This window comes from Topomyia yanbarensis, chromosome 1 (genome assembly GCF_030247195.1).
Source record: "Topomyia yanbarensis strain Yona2022 chromosome 1, ASM3024719v1, whole genome shotgun sequence".
NCBI lineage: Eukaryota > Metazoa > Arthropoda > Insecta > Diptera > Culicidae > Topomyia > Topomyia yanbarensis.
In genome coordinates, this window is record NC_080670.1 from 159,845,368 (window position 1) to 159,867,446 (window position 22,079).

Consider the following 22,079-nt stretch of genomic DNA (forward strand, 5'->3'; position numbering starts at 1 on the left):
TCAAGCGGTGGATTTTTTCAACAAGTTTGTTTTGCTTTACTGCTCCGACAAACATCTTTCGTTAGTCTGATTCGTTTGATGTTGAATCGACTCGTACGGCCATCAGTCGGAACGTCCTGTTCAGCTTTTCGTGGTTCCGCTTAGTTGGTTGGTGCCGCACTCCATGCGGGAACCCTTACCGCAACATCGAAGACGAAACATCCTCGCCATTGTGTTCGCTGCCTTCGTCGAATTTTCGCATCCGTAGTCGACGTGGTTGTTGAAGCCAAACCAGTTGTCGATTATCACTTCCAATTGCACCTTTTAAGCAATCATGTGCCCTCCGAGGTCAATCTACATCCGCTGAACCGCTTTGCAGTTGATGACCAATAACACCTACCTCTTATAGTGAGCTATCTGCAGCTTAACCCCGTCCACCCACTTCTCGATCGCGTCCATTGTCTCCGTCACATACACCTTCACTTCTTCACCCATTACCGTTAGTGACACGTCGTCCACGAAACTCACGATTTTCATTTGCTTGGGTACCGCAGTGTCAAGACCCGTTCCAAAGAGATGAACTGACAATGGCGTCCTGAGGAACACTTGGGGCCCTATTCTCACAGTCACGTCCAGGGATGCGAACGGTGCCGGTAAACTGCATTCTTCCGGCACATTTCCATTTACACAAGCCGTACAGCCCGCTACAGCGACGCATCACTACTGCTCTTGCCAGAACGGTAGCCAAACCGAGTACACTTTTCCATACAGCAGTAAAATACATTTTTGTTTTGCTGCTTTACTCCGAATGCTTGGTGAGAGTGTGGCGGAGTAAAGTTTGCCTTCTCGCTTTGTACACTTTTCTGTGCACAGTCAAAGGGAGATGCCCGCACACGAAAGTGTTGATGCCGGTCGTGGCGTAAATGAACCGCATTCATTGTCGTCGTTTGTAATTAATAAAATTAAAAGTGTAAAATAAGGAAAGAGACGCTGTACCGCTTGCGCCTGGTTGCTGTACTGGGGCAGTATTTTTTTTGTCATGTTACTGCTTTGCACACAGGCTGCCGTACAACGCTGGGCGTCATGCAGTAGCGAACGATAGCAGCGTCGTATGAGAAAGGAGAATGTGTGCAGAAATATTACAGCCGTAGAAAAGGTAGGCATTTTGCATCCTTGGTCACGTCACCTATAACTGGAAGAAAAAAATTCTAGTCACAAGGTGACGTGATTGTGAGACTAGCCCCCCCCCCCCCCCTTCTGTCACTCGCATTGACTTCTGCCTTTCGTTCGTCTGGTACAGTACTCTGCTCTGTAAGTAGCTCTTTTGGGCCCGGTATAGATAGTCGGGGACCCTCACTCTGTGCAGCGCTGCGGCGATGGCTCCCCAGCTGGCGCTGTTAAATGCATTCTTCGCATTTATCGTGACACAATATTAATCTCCTCTTCACCTCCGTTTAAATACCTTCTTCGCACTCTCAAGCACTGTCCGAATGGTATCCACTGTCGATGCTCCTTTGCGGAATCCGAACTGCATCTTGAAAAGTCCGCGCTCGCCCTCCGTGCATTTCGCCAGCCTGTTAAGAATGATTCTTTTCAGGAGGTTTCCGAATGTATTCAGCAAACATATAGGCCGGAGCGTCCGGTGGCGTCCCTGGCTTTGGCTGTACCACTATACCTTCCACATTTCGCGGAAGTTGCCTGTATCTAGACACTTCTTCAGCACTATCCTGAACACGCCCGGGTATGCCAGGATCGTAGCTTTCTTTGATTTTAGTCACTCCTATACTTTTGCAAGCTCATCGTTAGTCACTTGCCGATCGTTTCTGTTTGTTCCTTCTTTCTTTGTCGACCCTAGCTTCCCGAATCGCAAGTTTGCGCTCAACTCTCGAGTCGAGCAGAAGTCTTTATTCTCGCGAGCGGAAGTCTTAAACGGGCGAATTAGTCCGAAAAATTAGTATCGGTCGGGCGTCTCAGTGTCGGAATGAGTCGGCGTGAAAACACATTCCGCATTGACTATGCGAATGTGCCTTCGTTTGAAGAGCTTCATCACTTCATATGCACAACTCTCGGATTGCAGAAAGAGCAAATCGTACGTATCCAGTGCAGTCGTAATCTCGGATGTGCTTTTATCAAGACAAACGACCTTGGAGGACGGAGCTGTAGAAGTTAAACTACATGATCTATCTGGGAATGTATCAAACGAAAGAATCGCTGAAGCCATGACTGATTATGGAGACGTGCTATCTATTCGCGAACTTTTGTGGGACGAAAAATTTCTATTTGGGGGCCTCCCTTCTGGAATTCGTCTGGTGAAAATGATCGTCAAGAAAAATGTCGAGTCGTACATCACAATTGACGGAGAAACAACATGCTTTTCTTATTACGGCTAACATCAAACGTGCCGTCACTGTGGATAATTTATACACAATGGAATCTCCTGTGTACAAAACAAAGAAATGTTGTATCAGAAGATAACAATTGATCATCATACGCAAGCGTAACTAAAGAAGCCATTGCTCTCACAAGGAATCTGGCAACTAAACCAAAAAACGGAACGCTATCCAAACAAGGCTCTACTCTTACAATGACTCCACCACCTCCCCTGGAGGCTCCAAAACAACATTAACTAATTCGGCAACCAGAGGCTACCCTAACTACAGACTTTAGACCAAATACAATATCTGATTCTCTCTCTGAAACACCAAGACAGCAGTCTCAAGCTAGCGCAGATAATCATCGAAAGTATTTAATTCTTTAATAGCACCGTCCCTTATTATCTACGGGGCAATACCGATCACCTCATCATGGCTGGCTGGTGATTTTAACTGTGTTCTTCGAGAATGTGACGCTACCGGCCCTAATAGAAGTGCAGCCCTACAATCAATAGACCTTTCTCGTCAGACCTAACCCCTCTTTTTCTTATTTTTATTCGAAAGATATCATGTTTTTATAAACATTTTTGTTTGAATGAGACATTTTTGGCGATTCCTGGATTTTTTATGATACTTTGAAAAATGAAAATTGCAAGAATGTTGAATATTTTTTTCACCAATGCAAGAATGGTGAGAGGCGAAATATACGTTTCGGCAGCACTGTTTTATACATTTTCTATTATTTTGTCGGGAACACAGTAAATGAAGTGGTGAATCGCGATACAACATTCATTCATGACAGTTAATAAGCTGAATGAACTTCACTCTGTCAAGTTTGGCATTTTGTATACAATGCCATTGCCAACGACCTAGCCAACCGGGCAAAACCCAAGTGTGTCCTTTTGCGACAAGGAGCGGTTGATTATCGATGGTGCAGTGAATCAGTTTACGATGAAGTCACGAAACATAATGTTCGAAGCTAAGGGATTGGTCGCAAATTCGATGATTTTATGATACAAGCTGACATCAAACACTGTTGACATTGTCAACAATCGCAGCAAACCAAAGAACCGGCATTTCCCCAACGGTCACTGGTTGTCAGGATTCAACTAAAAACTTGTTTATTTCGCATTCATGTTACGTGTTTGAATTCATTGCTACATTTTTTTTCTGTTTGTGTTGCTTGTAAGCTGCTAGATTTCTTCAGAGTCAATTGACTAAAATACATGTCAAATTAACAGAACTCCGGAAATACGTTAACCTGTTTAGGTTATCAGCACTGTGCCAAAGCTGTTAAATAAAAACCAAACTCCACCAAATGGAATTCAATTAAATTCAATGAATCATATTCAACCACACAAATACTGCCCTAGCATTTCTGCAATGTTCCATAAAATCTCCCAGCAGGTTTCGAAATTTTCGATGTTTTCCGGAAACTGGTATTGCCCGTTTCATCTATAGATAGACTTTCCTGCACATTTTGAAAGCAGCATAATAAATATTCTCACATTAAACTGCACGGGGGACAGCAAATAAACAAACCGAACATCTTATGCACAATCCTAGAGAGGGTGTTAAATATTGCTTTTGTTAGCCACCGCAACAATCAAACGATGGTAGATACAGTGCGAGCATATTTTCGTGTGACAAAATTATTTTGCTGTGAGTCTATTTAGGGGTAAAATTCGCAATACAGAAGCAATCACAACTATAGTCCGCTATAACGATTCTTAAAGAATGCATCTGGCTTAAGTGTCGTTTACACTATCCGTCTGTCTTCAGTCACCGGTACAGCATGTCAACGGAATATCAATATTAGTTACATGCAGTTCCTATACATACGTTCAGATACAACATCAACCCACGGAATGTGTGAATGCATATAACTAATCCTGACGGAACGCTGACGTAACGTTAGCTTTTTATTCTGTTAACGGGAGCTAATATGTCGTGTGTATCATATTTTATACAATCATTTTCAGTCAGTTAAGCCCGATTCAGACGATGCATCAGATTCCGTCAACAGAAAAGAACGTCAACGATACGACATCGCTCCGTCAGGATAAGTTAAATGCGTTTGTCGTGTGCCCGTTAACACGTCCCGTACGTCAAAACGTGCCGTGAATGCCTCCATTTAGTTGCGTGTAACTAATGTTGACGTTCCGTACCGTGACGGAAGTCTAACGTATCGTGTGAATCGTACTTTAGTCGTGCAAAATCTTCTCAGTGGTGTACAATAGAGTCTGTAAACAACGCCTTTGGTGTACAACTGTCTGGATGAGGGCCATGACATAAACCAGCTGTTAGGAGATTTGCTGGTCGGACTAGTCGTGTTCGATCAGCGAAACTTGACCAACCGGTTCCAGCAGAATTTGTTTTCGAACTCATCGGACTTCTAACAAAGGATTCTCCAGAATATATTTCCGAGCAGCACCAGAACATTTTGAACATCAACATGAGTACTGCAGAAGGACTGTTGCTGGAAGGAAATTCCTCTCACTGATTTTACTGGCCGGAGCGCTGTAAGGGTTGAATCATATTCTATCATTTTTACTCCCCGCCGGCGGTAAATTGTGGCGGAAGCTCTCTTTGTTAATCTAACTGATTAGGATGAGGCCGTCAAGGAACGGCTGGCGTTTAGAAGTAAGTACTAAATTCACATTATGTCTAAGAAAATGAATGAAATCTCCTCAAAACAAAATATGTACATATCTTCACTTTTTTATTTAACTTTACCCACTTGTCATATCTATATCTTACTCCCTTGACCACAGACACCGGCTTATGTACGAATAATAAAATATATATCTTGAGCGTTTTTTCAAAACGTCATATCTGCAATGAATTACTCTCTTTGTTTACTTTCTCTTCTGTTAATAATTCGATCACTTTAACATTTATCCCTCAACTCTTTGCATAATATGCTAGTTAAAACCACCGCCTATCGATCTGTACTGTAAAATAAGTGAAAAGTGTTATAGTGACGCCGTAAAAATCGAAAGAGAAAGTAAACAGAGAGTAACTCATTGCAGATATGACGTTTTGAAAAAAAGCTCAAGATATTTTAATTTTCAGATTAACGATGCTGGACTCATCGCCAGTTTGAATGTAGTGCAAATTAATAATGAATTAATAATAACTGCTGTAACATTTACCTATGAATTGTACAAGAATAGAAGAGGGAGCGAAATGTTTTGAATTTTAATCTGGCTGGCGTAGTATTGGAGTTTCTATGTTGACCTTTGAATTAGAACTATAGTGCAGGAGATACTCACCTGGGAGTGATGATAAACATATGGCAATACACAGAGTAACTTACGCAAGTAAGTTTGAGAACGGCATGCGAACGAGCAAAGCCTATATTATCATCAAGTACTGCGACTACAATCGAAATCGACACTAGTGGATGGAATCTACTACCAAAGATCTACCAAGCACTGTGTTCGGATTTGTTTCGGTAAACGTCGGACACGAAAATGTACAAAAACTCAATCAAATTCTTGTTCGATTTGGAAAATCGTTAAACTTTTGGTCGACAAGCTGTGGCTATTCAAGCCGTCATTCTGAACGGAGATAAGGATGAAAAAATTCAAGATGTATTACCTGTTGACGTTGCTCCACTTTCGCTTTGGAACGCGGGTGGCGGGGTAACCAAGCCGATCGAGCGGAAAAGTCAAATCCCATATAAACAAAATCAGATGTTCTCGGCTGTTGAAAATTTCGGTGGGGAAAATGAAAAATAGAGAGTAACGCACCACAAGAAATTAACTCGAGAATTGTTTTCAGTTGAAACGGTTGTAGCAGTCAGGCGGCAAAACGAGTTACTCCGATGGTTGAACGGAAATGCAATGTTCGATAAGGACGAGTTTGTGCATAGCATGCAAGAACTAAACCGAGTTTGTAGTACGTTAGTCTAGTAGGTGCATCCAACAGACTGATAGTTAAAAACGAACAGGTGGGATAGGCTCACTAAAAAAACTTATCCTTAGCAGTTAGGACTAGAAAAATTGACGCGATTGATTCTAAATCAAGTTAATTATATACCAATAATAATGTATGTGCGGTGTAAAGAGAAAAATAAACAAGTTGAAGTACGAGAAACATTTCCCTATGTAAACAGTCACGGGCTTAAGTGCACATGATTACTTCACGTCGCTCTATGTCAATTATGGAAGTACCATCCTCTGCGTGTCGAGGTTCGATTGGTAGGGTTGTAAAATACTACGTATCGGGAGGATCCTGCGTCTTGGAGATGGATTAATCGGTCCAACCGAAAGAAAAATGTTTACAATCTGCTAGTTTCGGGCTAGTTGTTTTCTACCAGGGATGCTCAATGTACGCGTGATGCGGTGCGATTAATTTTACTATCACCTATAAAAAGATATCACCTACAAATCAAGTCCACGAAGATGCACCCAAAACTTCCGATGTCAATTCCGGTGCCGCGCCAGGTTAAAATTAGTGTTATTAACGTATCCACTATTAGGTTCTTTACTGGCACAGCTAACCTCACTTTTCTTGACAGTTCACTTGTACTGTTTACATGGACTTAGAAAAATTTGTGGACGACTAGATTCGCTCGAAGAAAATCGTAAAGAATTTTTCTAAGTCCATGTAAACAGTACAAGTGAACTGTCAAAAATGAACACTCAGTTCATTTGTGACGTCAGCGTAAAGTATTCAATTTCTGCAGTTTGACTTGGAGGTTCCTATTTTTTGAGTGTTGAATGAATCATTGATGCGTCATTGATGCCAGATCGAGTTATGCAATAGTATGCAGCAAAAATCTGAAAAGTCTGCAAGCTACTACAAGATACTTGCGTAAGAAAAATTCCATATCAACTTTTGAATAGGGCTAATAAGATTTGTAAACAAACTTTTGTTTTGCTGATTTCTCTTAATTCGTTATAATATCAACACAGAAAAGATTTGAAATTGATTCTACCAAGGGTAAAGATATTGATACGTGTACTTTTCATGAAATTCAACTCGCCAGCGGAAAAATGAGCGAAATAAGTTTGTCTACAAAAATCTCCTTAGCCCTTTTGAAGAATTAATATTGAATTGTGCCATGATAAATTAAATAATTCAAAATGTTAAATAGTTGCTGCAAGTGGATGGTGAAGCCTTTGTATTACTAAATATCTGAAGTCTACAAAAATTCTGCAGTTTAATTCGAAACTCTGCAGATTTGCTGATGTATTTGCAAATTTGGCATCTTTGTTTCATTATAGATGAAGAGATGACAAATTCCCCACATGAAGTTCATCCAAATGGTGTAAAAATATGGGGAAATGGGGCAAGATAGATCATCAGCATATGGGGTTAAATGAGCAGTTTGCCGATTTTTTTATTTTTTCAATAGTTAGAGGCACTTGATCATCGCGGCAATATGAAATTTCGACTCAGGGGTAAAAAAGGAAGCATTTTAGTATATAAAATTTTTTGACGAGAAACCTCTATTGTACAACAACTCCGATTACACGATGTGTGGCAGAAAATTCATCCGCGACTCCAAGGACACACGTACATTTCGCACAACTCGAGTTCTAGACTGGATCGAGCTTACATTAGTGCATCACTTGAAAATCAACTGCGAGAGGCAAGCACCCATGTCTGCTCCTTCTCAGACCATAAGGCTCTCACGATAAGGATGTGTCTTCCAAACCTTGGGAGGGAAAGAGGCCGCGGATTTTGGTCGGTTCGTCCACATCTCCTCACTCCAGAAATACTCGAAGAATTCAGCATCAAATGGGAATACTGGACTCGCCAACGGCGGAACTTCTCATCATGGACAGCATGATGGATCTCGGACGTAAAACCCAAGATAAAATCATTTTATCGCTGGAGTTCTAAACAAGCAGTTAATCAATTCAATCGTGAGCACCAACGTCCTTAGACAAGCGTATGACGGTTATTACAACAATCCTGCACTGTTAACGACCAGTAAACGACTGAAAGGCGAAATGCTGACACTGCAAAGGCAATTCCATCAAATGGTCGGTGTTAAGTCAGACCGGACTAAGTCGCAAAACATCAAAAAATGAGATAACTATAGCATTGAATAAAGAATTTCGTCAGCTACATTCGACTCTTGCCAGATTTGAAATATGTAACAATAAACAAGAATTATGGAAAAAATTAAGTTCCAATCATAATGTAAATGATGCTACGATTCAAACTTTAAACTCGTTTTTCTCGAAATCAATATTTTGTCACTTAGTCCGGTCTGACTTAACACCGACCAAATGTTCTCAAGGATAAATGAAACGTACATTGCGGGGGAACCAATCTCTACATTCCAGCTGGGTGAGCGTAGAAGAAAGAGAATCACGATCACACGATTAGTCACTGAGAATGGATAGATCAACACGAAGCAATAGAGCAGCAAATTTTCCAATATCTCTCAGAGCTGTATCTGGATGACAGGAGAGAGAGCGTAAACGACAACATATTCCAGTGCGACAGGATGATCCCGGAAAATGACCACACGAACGCGGCATGTATGGCTGAAATTACCAGTATGGAAGTTTTCACCGCTATCAAGACGAGTGCATCGAGAAAATGACCTGGACCGGATGGCATCCCGAAAGAATTTTACCTCAAAACATTCGACATCATCCATAGAGAGCTCAATTTAATATTAAATGAAGCATTATACGGGAATTTTTTCCTCTGAATTCGTCGACGGAGTAGTTGTTCTCGTAAAAAAGAAGGACACTGATAACACTGTTCGTTCATATAGGCCAATATCGTTGCTTAACGTCGACTACAAGATTTTTGCTCGCATTCTGAAGGCAAGATTAGAGAGCGTACTGAGAGTTCACAAACTTTTAAGCGACGGACAAAAATGCTCAAACCCCGATCGTAATATATTTCCAGCAAAATTTGCTCTGAAGGACAGAATAGCACAACTGATATCTCAAAAACGAAAAGGAAAATTAATCTCTTTCGATCTGGACCATGCGTTCGATCGGGTTAATCGGCGATTTCTTTACAACACCATGTGCTCACTCGGTATTAACTCGGAGCTGGTAGATTTTATCTCTCGAATTGGTCAACGTTCGTCTTCTCGCCTACTACTGAACGGTCATCTCACTCCGGCCTTTAAAATAGAACGATCTGTTAGACAGGGAGATTCGATTAGTATGCATCTCTTTGTCCTTTTTCTTCATCCGCTTGTGAGTAAGCTTGAAAGTGTTTGTGGACAAGACCTCGTCGTTGCGTATGCTGACGATATAAGTATCCTGGTCACATCTCTCACTAAAATTGAGTCTGTGAAAGACGTCTTCTCACGCTTTGAGCGAGTCTCGAGGTTCAAGGCTAACTTTGAGGAAAACGACATCTATTAACGTTGGACACATTGACGGCGATCTCATGAACCTCTCTTGGTTACACACGACAGAACAAATCAAGATTTTGGGAGTTGTGTTTAGCAATTCGATTCGTACCATGACATGAATTAATGGGGAGGAAATAGTACAAAAGTTTTCGAGACAAGTGTGGCTTCATACAACAAGACTGTTAACATTACACCAAAAGATAATTCTGTTAAACACATACACGACTTCAAAGATATGGTATGTCTCGTCAATTCTCTCTCCGTACTGCGCACACACTGCTAAAATAACAGCAACGATGGGTACATTCCTTTGGCGGGGTGTTGCAGCTCGCATTCCTATACAACAACTTGCACGAAAGCGAGAACAAGGAGGATTAAAGCTCCACATTCTTCCATTTAAATGCAAAGCTCTTTTGCTAAATGGACACATTCAAGAGCTTGAATATACTCCATTCTACAAATCATTCATAACTAATGATACACAAATAAGAAATATTATTCCTTCTGATCTCCTTTGTTTGAAACAAGTTAGGCAACTTTTTACCGATCTGCCTGTCAATTTGAAACAAGATCCGTCAGCCGGGGGCATTCATCAGCATTACACAGCAATGACAGAAGTACCAAAAGTGGAGAGGAATAACCCTGCAGTGAATTGGACGCGTGCGTGAAAAAACATTACTACTATCTGACGTCTGCACAAAAAAGTGATATATAAACGAGAAAACCGAACATAGGCGTCTATTGTTCAAAATAGGGCGTGCAGACACAGAGGAGTGTGTCCATTGTAACATAGTAACACAAATTCTGTGAATGCCCTCGGGTAGCACGGGCCTGGAATCTTCTGCTGCATAACATATCAACGATCACTCCCGGGCGACGTAGAATAACATTCGAAGACCTGCAGAGCCCTACTATGCAGAACATAGGACCTCTCAAAAGAGCAAAAATTCTAAAATTAATTTGCAGTTATTTGGATTATATTAAACAAAATAATGTGATAAGTTTAGACGCTCTTGAAATAGAATTTTGTTGTACTTAGTTTTTAATTTTCTGCAAAATTTTCATACAAGCTTGACTAAATAAAAAAAAAATCGCTGCCTTGCGCTCCTCTATCTGGCTCCGATACTGTTCTCTGAGCTCGCCTTCTGGCTCGACAAGCAACGCATAGCGTACTGAGTGTCTCGTTCTACCAGTAGCTTGGCACCGTCTATTGCGTGGCTCCAGTTTTCCCGGCATTGTGGCGTTACAATTCTTTATGTTAGTTCATCCGCATCCTCGTTCTCGGTCACGTCGTCCGACCAAAATGCATCAACGAAGAAGTCTTTGCTGAAGGCTGTCATCTTCCACTTTCAATTGCCAATCATACTTCTCCCTGTTGCAGCAGGGTTCCGTTGACCGATACGGTAGCGAATTGCCTGGTGGTCGATATGCTTATACTTCTAGCATACTCTCCCATTCATGTTCGCCGTCAGTGAAGCTGTAGCCCTTCACTGACGGCGAACATGAATGGGAGAGTTTGCGAGAAGTATATGCTTATACCACCAGGCCATTCGCTACCGTATCGGTCAACGGAAATTGCTGCAGAAGGACGTGATGTGAGGAAGGATGATAGACTCCTTCCCGTCTCTTCGAAATGTGCTAACGGAACTCTCATTGCACAATCGCAGGTCTAACTTCGCTAGAGCTTCCTGCAGGATACACCCTCTTGTGTTGGTTACTGTACTGTATTACTCCACAGCCCAGGCGTTGAAGTCACCATCATGACTATCGGCTTTTAGCCGATCAACTGTTCGATTTACTGATCCAGCATTAGGCTGAACTACTCCACTGTCCACCTTGGAGAAGCGTAACAGCTGCACACGAAGACGCCATTGATTTTAACGATAACAAAATCCTCATATGAGCGTTCTACCACTTCTTGAATAGAAAATCTACCCATAACTTGCATCGCAGCCGTTCCCAATCTGTTCGTTACCCAGTTACCGATATCAAAGGGAATTTGATTCGGCTCTGCAATCAAAGCGAAGCCACACATTGTTTCTGTCGCCACAATTGCTGTGCTGTGTCACAGTGATTCAGATTTATCTGGGTTATTTACATTACCGTTGGCCTGCAGTCACATTGAAGCCACCCGTGTGCTGGTCGTTTCCGTCCGTTGGAGTATAGATCTATCCGGGCCATTGCAAGCCCCTGTCAAATGTCCAAAGCCCAAACATTTGAAGTATTTTTCCGCTTGTTTATACTGCTTCAGTGCACCTCTCATCTCGTCTTCCGTCGTGATCTGATCCAGGTCCTTGCACACAATCACCGTCTCCGAGCTTATTAAGGCTTTAACTTCTTCACCCAGTGGAATCCTCTTTCAACTCGAAGAGCACTTCACCTTTTTAGGGACGTCTGGTTCTTATCACGTTTTCCCTCAAATCTATAAGCTCCGAATCCTCTCTGACCTTCTTGAGGAGTACTGCATACGTCGTCGCGTCATTGCCTTTGACGAGCACGGTTTTTCTCTTTGGCGCCTTCTGACGAGCCGGAGATTTTTTTTTTTCCTTTTCTGTGCCACATTTCCTTGCGCTTTTGCTGTTTCCCGTGTTTCTTCTTCCGACCTGCAGCGGTACTCCAGCTCCGTATGTGTGAGTTTCTTGTTTGTTCTCCATTTTATTAAGTGCCAACTCCGGACCGATATCTTCACTCGTTGTACGTGGTCGCCTCTTGTGGTCCCATGGTTATCTATACAAGCAGGGAGATCATGGTAGGGTTGACACTATCCTTCATGGGGAGTAGTGTTTAGAGCCGGGTCGGCGTGAACTATTGATGACGAGTTTTGAACGTACCCGGAGACCTACCAAATTTTAATGGGACGGAGATAGCCTTACTGTTAGCCCATTCGCCATTTCGTCATCCTGCCTTACTCAGGGAGTAGGAAGCGCGCCTGTGAATGCCGTAATCAGGATGTTACTGGCGTCGATCCTGATGTGCCAGTTGACAATCCGGTTGGGCTTTTATTGCTAAGATCTTTGATTGCTGAAATCTTAGATCTAAGCATAAGCGGCACAGACTCGCTTCGTCGGAGGTGTTTTCGGAATTATGGCTTTTGTTTAGAGGTTTAACAGAGCCTAATGCTGCCCCAACACCACCATATCCTAGCAAAACTCCCATACTGGCGGTAAGTCACAGGAGGGCCGGGGGTCGTTAAGCTCTTGAACTCCTGTCCTTCCTGTCCCTGTTGCCCCCAAGTAGGTATGTATGTATGCATGTAAGTTTGAATATATGAATGTATGCCCGTATATATGGATGCGCGTAGGAGCAATGTATCTCTGAGGAACACGGAAGGACAGTCTAAGTCGCTTAACGCTTATGGGAAGCAGGGTGTGCGGTAATAGGTGTGGCTATGAAGCACTGCACATACCAGCAGGTGCAATGGTGAAGGTGGTTTTGGCAAGATCGTCGCCATTCGGCGCGGTAGCTATCAAGGCTGAGCTTAGAGCCGCTAACAGTTTACCCGATGACTCGTCACCGCAACGTAAATGACAGCAATTGTATTATCGTCACGTGGGAACCATGTCGATTCGCGACATCGCGATGTGACGCAGGTTACGAACTGTCTTGGGTTTGGCCATGGAACTAAACATGGTGGCATAAAACTGCCATGTGATCGATGTGCTAAGAATTATACCACTGCAAAGTGCTACTAAACCGATGACATCGAACCGAAATTTGTTCATTGTGGTGAGAATCATCATGCTACCAACCACAGATGCCAAAAAGTGCAGAATTCATCGGTATCCGTCAGAAGGCGACAGTCAATAACCAGCCCGGTTGACGTCGAAATGTTTGCCTGCTTCCGCCTCTCACTGCAGCGCAAGTTAACGATATCGTCACCCGCGGAATTTTGAGAGGTCAGCAAAATACTCCACATCGCAACAGTAATCAATACATCGGTCATCGGACGGACCCCTCACACGAGGCGCTGAGGCAGCAGTCATCGAAGTGTGATCGTCGGTTAGGTGTAAAGCAATTAACGGGAATATAGTTATTCTATGCTTAGCTCTGGAACTAGAACGTTTTGTTTTTTTTAAAAAGTAAGCCCCGCGGCAAAAAGTTTAACTCGCGGTATCGAAACGCAAATTCTTGAAATCTACCGCTCTGATTGCAACGCCCTCAATAGCTATAAGACGTCGCTCGCTGTTCCTGTGTGTTGTATATTTCCCACCTGATAGAATTTGCCATTTCAGCCTGATCTATGTACATTTTTCCTCCTTCGTGATATCGATTGCTGCCCCGAATGATATTTTTATTCTGGGCGACTTCAACCTGCCTCTCTTGACATGGTGTCCAGCAAACAATGGATTTCTACGAGTGGATATTGAACAATCTGAGCTCCTCTCTGACATCTAACTGTCGTAGGATGATTAAAAATTGGCAAACGAGCTGCATTCAAAAATTTCTCGAAGCATTACGATACCACTACGTTCAACTTAACAACGAATACAAACAGCAAAGCTGACGACCCTCGGAAACCTGACAGCGAAGCTGACGACCCTCGGAAAGCTGACGGACACCTACGGAAAGTCGAGCGTGAACTGAGATCTATATCTAAGCCGTTCTGGAAGTATGTGAATGAGCGGCGAAAAAAATCCGAGTTATCGTTATGCATGTAATTAAATAAAGTTTTAGGCACCCACACTAAGAAAATCTGCCAGCTATTCTCCGACCAATTTTCAAGTGTTTCCGACGAGCGCTCCATGCCACAAGTGGCCGCTGCTGCGAATCTTACTCCTTCGCCAGAACGTTCCTATCTCGAAGGAAAGCAACTCTAAATCAGCATTAAGGACTATCTACCTGCACCATCTCTCGCTACATCCGGCATCCCGCAAGTGAGTAACCTCGGCTCACTAATATTTCTCCTCTATTTTAATGACGTCAATATCAAATTACAAGAACCAACCTCTCCTTCATCGACGATACGAAGATTTTTCGACAGATACGGGATTCAACCGATACCGAATTTCTTCAAAGCGAACTGGATAGCTTCAGTGCTTGGTGTGATCTGAACAGAGCGGTTGTTAACCCGAGTAAATGCTCAATCGTCACGCTTGCGCGGAAACGTCATCCGATCGAGTTCAATTACCGTCTGTTCGACTCGAGTATTCCAAGACACTCGCAAGTCAAGGATCTTGGAGTCATTTTGGATTAGGCACTAACGTTCAAACCACATACTTCATATATTGTGGGCAAGGCAGCTGGGGTTCATCTTCTGAATAGCAAAAAAACTTCAGGGACGTATACTGTCTTAAATCGCTTTATTGCGCGTTAATCTACTCAACTAAACAGATTCCAACTGTCGACCTACGAAAACCATTTCCAGCTAATACACCTCGTTACACTCAGCATCCAGAGGGACTGGTCTCGATCCCTATTCGCCTCGGACTTAGTTTCTGCAAGAGTGGATTGCTCTACAATTCTAAAACGCCTGAATCTTCGATATCTCACACCGCCTTAGATTAAAGATTAATGCTACGATGCCCGTGAAAGACACGTCTGGACAGTTGTTAACCGACCACGCTGACCAGCTGAAACGTTGGTTCGAACACTTTGAAAACCTTTTTTAAATGTCGGCCACGCGACCAACAACTCGGCATGATCCGCCAAGGGTTCGATGTATTACCCGCGTCAACACTAAAGCTCCATCATTGCAAGAGATAGAAGCAGCTATCCGGAGCATGAAATCGAACAGAGCCCCAGAGGTCGATCGCATATCAGTAGAGATGCTCAAAGCTGACCCCGTAGTATCTGACCAACTGTTGCATCAATTATTCCACAATATCTGGGACACCGCGACTTTTCCGGCCGACTTAGTGAAGGTACCCAAAAAGGGTGACCTGACTATGCGATAATTGGCGGGCATCATGTTACTGTGTATCGTTCTCAAAGTTCTCTGCAAAGTGATCCTGAACCGGATACAGGAGAAGATTGACGCAACTCTCCGACGGCAGCAAGCAGGATTCCGTGCCGGACGATCCTGTGCGGACCATATTATCACGCTCCGTATCATCCTGGAGCAAGTCAATGAATTCCAAGAGTCTCTCTACTTAGTGTTCATCGACTACGAAAAGGCTTTCGACCGTCTCAATCACGAAAATATGTGGGGAGACCTGATACGCAAGGGAGTCCCTGAGAAAATCTAATCGAAGCACAGTACGAGGCATTTTCGTGCAGAATATTGCACGATGGTGTCTTGTCTGACCCCATCCAGGTCGCGGCTGGAGTTAGGCAAGGATGTATTCTATCACAGCTACTGTTCCTCATCGTAATCGACGAGATCCAGGTAGGAACGATTGACCGTGAACCAAATCGTGGGTTGCTGTAGCAACCTATTACTATGAGGCATCTGAATGACTTCGAATTGGCTGATGACGTTGCTCTCCTAGCACAACAGCGCTCTGACATGCAGAGTAAGCTTGATGATCTTGCCGATCGATCCTCAGCGGCAGGTCTCAAAATCATCGTCAACAAGACCAAATCGTTGGATATAAACACGGTCAACCCTTCCAGCTTTACGGTACCTGGGCAAGCAGTGGAGAATGTCGAAGGCTTCCAATATCTTGGTAGCCAAATGGCGTCTGATGGAGGCACCAAGATCGACATAGCAGCACGGATCAAGAAGGCGAGGGCTGCTTTTGCGAATTTAAGAAATTTCTAAAAAACAATCAGATTAGTCGACGCACAAAATCCGAATATTCAACTCGAACGTGAAATCTGTACTACTATATGCCAGTGAAACCTGGTGAGTATCAGTGGAGAACACGCAATGGCTGCAGGTTTTCATCAGTAGATACCTGCGGTACGTCATTAGAAGCCGATAGCGACTAAAATTCGGGAACGAAAGTGGAGGTGGGTCGGCCACATTCTGCGCAGGGGCAGAAACGAAATCTGCAAGCAAGCGTTATACTGGAACCCAGCAGGACATCGCAGCAGAGGCTCATGGCGGCGCAGCCTCAACAAGGAAATGAAAGAAGTCGACGAAAATTTCACCTGGCAGCAGGTCAAGGCGATAACGGGCAATCGCCCAGGATGGCTATCTTTCACAACGGCCCTTTGCACCATCAAGGGTGCGCAGGAATACAAGATCAGAAGAAGATCTTAATCTTCAAGCCCGCATTCGAATACTACGTACTAACTCTCTTCTGCGACTACCTTTTAGGAGAACCAACTATGAACCACATGGCTTCGATACAGCCAAGCGATGGTGGCCATATTAATGCCACGAAAAAAGTAAAAATTGGATAAATACTTTATGTGGCACCCTAAAAACCATCCTATATATCCAAAATAACGTAGGTAACCAACCTCGTATTAATCGTAATAAAGTAAATGTCATGTATTTTGTAGCATGACATGTATTATTCTATGATCATGTTAATTCCATCCGGTATATCGATAAGAACAGATTTATTATGCTGAACCAAATAGGTTCTGAACTACTCACCTGTATCCTCTGAGCCATTCAAAATTATCAATGATGCTCCAAGCGGTAAACCCTACCACGTTGCATTTATCCTCCATTGCATACAACAGCTGAACCAAGTGACTTCGGTAGTACTCGATCCGATCGTGATCATCCAATTGACCATCGTCCGAGTACCCATTTTCGGTGATCAACACCAACGGGTTGTTATACTCCGATTTCAACCAGTTCAATGCTCCTCGCAGACCCTCCGGGACCACGTATAGCCAGCTAGATTTAGCTCGCTTCCACGAAGGATCGACACTGTACACTAAACCAGCGTCTTTGTCCAGTGAAGGTGGACCTGTGATATTGTACTCGCGTTCATCCAATTTAACCAGCCGGCTGCTGTAATAGTTATAACCGAGAAAATCAACTGATCCTCGAATAAATTGTTTTTCGAATTCCGACATTTCCGGAAGCCGCGATATGGTGCGTCCCTCACGCAGGCTATGATCTGCAATATCCTGTACCATGATGGGAGGGTAACCGCCCGCTTCGCTGAACAGTGGATGAGCAAACCATCCTAGCTATACAAGAGATTCTTATAAACAACATCGTTCAGGGCATGAAAACATGTTACCTGATATTGTAGCGCACGATCTATTACGTCAGCTCCGGTGGCATTGTTTGCCGGATAGAAGTATCTTCCACTGAGCGTGATGCCAACATGCCCTTCTTGAACATTTCGGTATGTTTTGTTGTAGACATCATACGCAGCCGCGTGACTTAGCAGTACGTAATGAGCGCAAAGATACTCTCCAACACCGGGAGCATAAACTAGGGGGCCTTCGCTTCCGCTACCGTATCCGGTAACGCAAAAATCCATTGGTTCGTTGTGGGTGATCCAAACCGTGACACGATCGCCAAAGAAGCGAAATAGCGTATCAGCGTAAATTGCAAAATATCGTACGAATAAAGGAGATGCCAGTCCACCCAGATTTTGCAGGTACTGGGGGACATCGTAGTGGAGCATGGTGACCACGGGTTGGATTTTGGCAACCAGAAGCGAATCGATCAGATTGTTGTAGTAATCAATACCTGCCTGTTGGAGCGAGGGTAGGTCTCCCTCTGGAAGAATTCGTGACCATGATATTGAAAAGCGATAAAAATGCATCTAGGAAAAACACTTTCTGTAAGATGAATAACCTTAACCGAAAGAAAAAGTCAACTTACGCCGACTTCCTTCAGGGCAGCGATATCTTCTTGGAAGCGATGATACGAGTCTGCGGCTACGTCACCGGTTGCATGATCCACTACTAGCTCTGGATGTTGATGAGTTAGGGTGTCCCATACCGAGGGTCCTTTACCGTCTTCACTCCAGGAGCCTTCAATTTGGTAAGCTGCGGTTGCTGCTCCGAATGGAAAGAATGGAAACTGTCCAGCAAACTCATTTCCGATTGATCTCAATAAATTATGTTTGAAATTGAGAAACAAATCCGATCTTGGTACTTCAACTATCTTTGGTGCACTGTTTGCACTGTGAAGACTTACAGTGAAAGGAACAAGAATGCCAAACAGTAGCGAAATACAAATCAGTGTCTCCATCGTCCGTAGTATCTGCGAAGAGGCACCAAACAGAACTGATTGCGCGATCAAGTCGTTTGCTTTTAAGTATCAAACAATGGACTGCTTATGGGAATTCGGATCGTTTGCTTACAGCAGTGCGCATCATATACTTTCATTCGCTTGTAAAAGAAAATATACCTATAATGAAACTGATAATGATGGTGCATACAAAAATACCACGTTATCAATTATCATCATTTGGATGTTTTCAGCTTATTATGTTCACACACTGTACATCAAGTACAGATTCGTTGATCTGACGGATTCAATTCTAGCGATGGTTGATTTTAATAAAAAATATTTTTGGATTAGCTATATCCCAAAAACCCAACCAAAGTATTCATTTGAAACTTGATCGCGGAGAACAGACTTCCTTCATCGAATAAATAAGTATAGGTAAACAATAACTGGATGGCTAGGTGTTCAATTTGCATGTAAATAGTCTTCGCTAACTCTTCAACTCATGTTTGCCACCAGTAATGGACTACAGTTATATACTAATAGTTACGCTGATGAAGGATTCCCGACCGTCGCTGAATTCTGGTACAGGTTTCGGTTACTTCCGTAATTTCGTGTTGTGCAACTTGATATGCGACATAAACGTCATTAATTATAAACTTGCGATACATAGCATATACTTTGACAGAATCCGGTCCCTCATAAAGTCGATTTCTGGTTCCTTCTGTTGTAATCTGACCAAGGATTGTGACAGAGTGCTACATGGCAGTCTTGCGGAATCCTGTTCTATATTTTGGCGAAAATTTGCTCAAGATTTTGAGGGAGTCCTGCCCATGTTTATGATGGAACGCTATTCAGGATTTTGAAAATTTCATTCCAAGAGTTCTGTAAATTTCCGACGAAATTCTCCTCAACTCCAAGCTCACTTGATGTAGTCCTTCTAAGGATTTCGGTGGAATCCTGTTATTTTCAGGTTGACCTAAAAATCAGAATACTGAAGAATCTGGGAATTCGAAGTTGTCACATGTCTAGATCAAGTCTGTCTCGAGCCTATCACCAACACGAGCTGTACTATGTTCCAGTACATATCGGGCTATTTTTTCTTTGTTCGTCTTTAGCGCACGGTGGGGATGAGTTCCTTGGCAAAACAGTCTTTGACGGTGGCGGGGAGTGTTTCTTCGGTCGAACACTGGCAATCGTGGTAGTTCAATGGCGGGATAGTTCAGCGAGATTTAGTTCCACCGTATATATGTACTCCATCCTAACCTGAGTGCGTACAGCAACTGGCTCTCCAACGTCACCTTCTTTTACCTGAAGAGTACACGTGGCTCCGCGTCGTAATAGCTGGATACTGGTATGTCTCGCATGTTGATGTTTACTCGACAGCTGTTCGATGCTCAGTAGAGTGGCTCGCGGTTGTATGGAAAAACTTCAAAATGGTTTAAACTAGCGGGCACAGCACTTTTTGAGTTCCTTTTGTGGTCCCAAATGCCTGCGCAAAATTTGGTAGCGGTTGGTTGCTTTCTCGGTTTGCGCATTGCGTTCAAAGTTTGTATGGGATTTTATATGGGTGCCCCCCTCGTTGCCAACCGGCTGGAGCCGCTTATGACTCTCACTTGCATTACCCTTACCTTGCGAGTTTCCAACAACTAATCATCGTCAACCACATTCATTGACGTCCGCTTTCAATGTTCTGCTTCCATGCTTAGCCAGTCCGGTCCGTGGAACCAGATATGATGCGTGAGAAGTTCTTCTGGAGTGAGACCGCGTGACGCACAATCCGCAGGGTTATCGTAAGTGGCCACATGGTTCCATCGTTCACGTGGTAGAATGTTTAGAATCAATGAGGTACGATTCCCCACGTAAGTTTGCCACTTGCGAGGATGGGCAGAAAGCCATTGAAGAACAATAGAACTCTTGGTCCATGCCCAAATTTCCACCTCCAAGTGAGAGCGATTGTTATCCGTTCTATCAGTTCTGCAAGTAGTACCGCCGAATTTAACTCTAGTCGCGGTACAGACGCTTGATTGGTGCCACCCTTGTTTTAGCCACCAATAATTATATTCCTTTCCATATCTTTTACTCGGGTGTACACTACCGCACCGTATGTCACCATGCAATTCTATCGTTTGCTCGGGACTGCTTCGCCACACGATCCGCTGATAGTTTCTATCATCTGTACGAACCAACACTTGGCGGTACATGTTCTCCACTTATGCTGCAAATACCACCTGGTTCGAACGAATTCGAAGAAACACCCTGAAGAAATTCCTGATTCACGTTAGGCCCCGCCATTAGCCGATCGTTTAGGGATACTCCGTTCGATGACGCGCATGAACCGGAACACCTAAATTATCCTTGACTTGCGCTGCTACCAGTAGTGCAAGAAAGACGTCCGAACACAACATGATGTCGATATGCCCTGGCTGACTGAAACCTGGATCTGCTACGCTCTCTCTTATTTGTTCGTGGTTTGCGTTTATTCTGCACTGAAAACCATTCGATGAAGAAAATAACAAAACAAATTCTTGTTTTCCTAATTAGTTGATTTCAACAGAAAAATGAAAAACGTAACTAAATTTTCTCTTAATTTTGCGAGATTCTCAAATAATAGTTATTGAAAATTATTATTGATTTTGATTTATGACGCACATCATACAAAATGACAGCAAAGTAGCCAAGATGCACACCTTACTGAAATACATCAAGGTTGCGACAGCAACTATGTTCATACACGCTGGGCATAACGGTTTTGCACGTAGGTAGTTGTCTCAGCTTGGAAAGCTTGTTTTAGCTTGGACGCAACTACCTGAACCAGTACACAAAAAAAAACAAATTCAACTGACCTCATTTTGGTTTTACCTAGTTTTTCTTTAAAAACATTTCAATAAAGGAATGATTTTGATTGACATTTTTTTCAATACAGAAAGTTGAAAGTATTGTCGAAAATTGTCAAAATCATTCTATATCGTATTTAGTCGATTATATAGTGCAATTTGAATCATTAACAAATGTAATATGCAATATGATAATTATTTTTCATCTTTTTTGAGATTCCAAACTAGATGTGGAATAAGTATGAAGTTTTTTTGTAGTGCTGGCTGACTAAATAGAAAAAAAATTATACTTTTCATCTAAAATTGCAATCATCAAACAATTACCAACAATCCTTAAATACCTTTGGCTATTTCGTCTCATTTAACCCTTGTGAAGGCAAGCTAAAATCCTAACATTAAAGGGCAAGCCGGGCCTCTCAGGCCCGTCTAAATTCAAGCTCCTTTTTGCCGTTCTCATATAGAAAGGTTATGCAATCGGTCGAAATTTAGACTTTTTAACCGAGACCCGCAGGGCCAAA

The 22,079-nt window shown here is 43.0% G+C and overlaps 1 protein-coding gene across 1 annotated transcript in view; it reads right to left on the reverse strand.

Annotated features, from left to right (window-relative positions):
• The window catches only part of LOC131679255 (myrosinase 1-like), a 31,012-nt gene extending 12,247 nt beyond the window's left edge, over positions 1-18,765 (reverse strand). The window contains exons 1-3 of the mRNA XM_058959954.1: positions 18,374-18,765; positions 17,781-18,314; positions 17,180-17,727 (exon numbers count right to left, since the gene is read on the reverse strand). Of these exons, the coding sequence (XP_058815937.1) occupies positions 17,180-17,727; positions 17,781-18,314; positions 18,374-18,745 (1,454 nt within the window). The 5' untranslated portion in view covers positions 18,746-18,765. The remainder of the gene's footprint in view (positions 1-17,179; positions 17,728-17,780; positions 18,315-18,373) is intronic.
• Between the last annotated feature and the right edge of the window lie 3,314 nt (positions 18,766-22,079).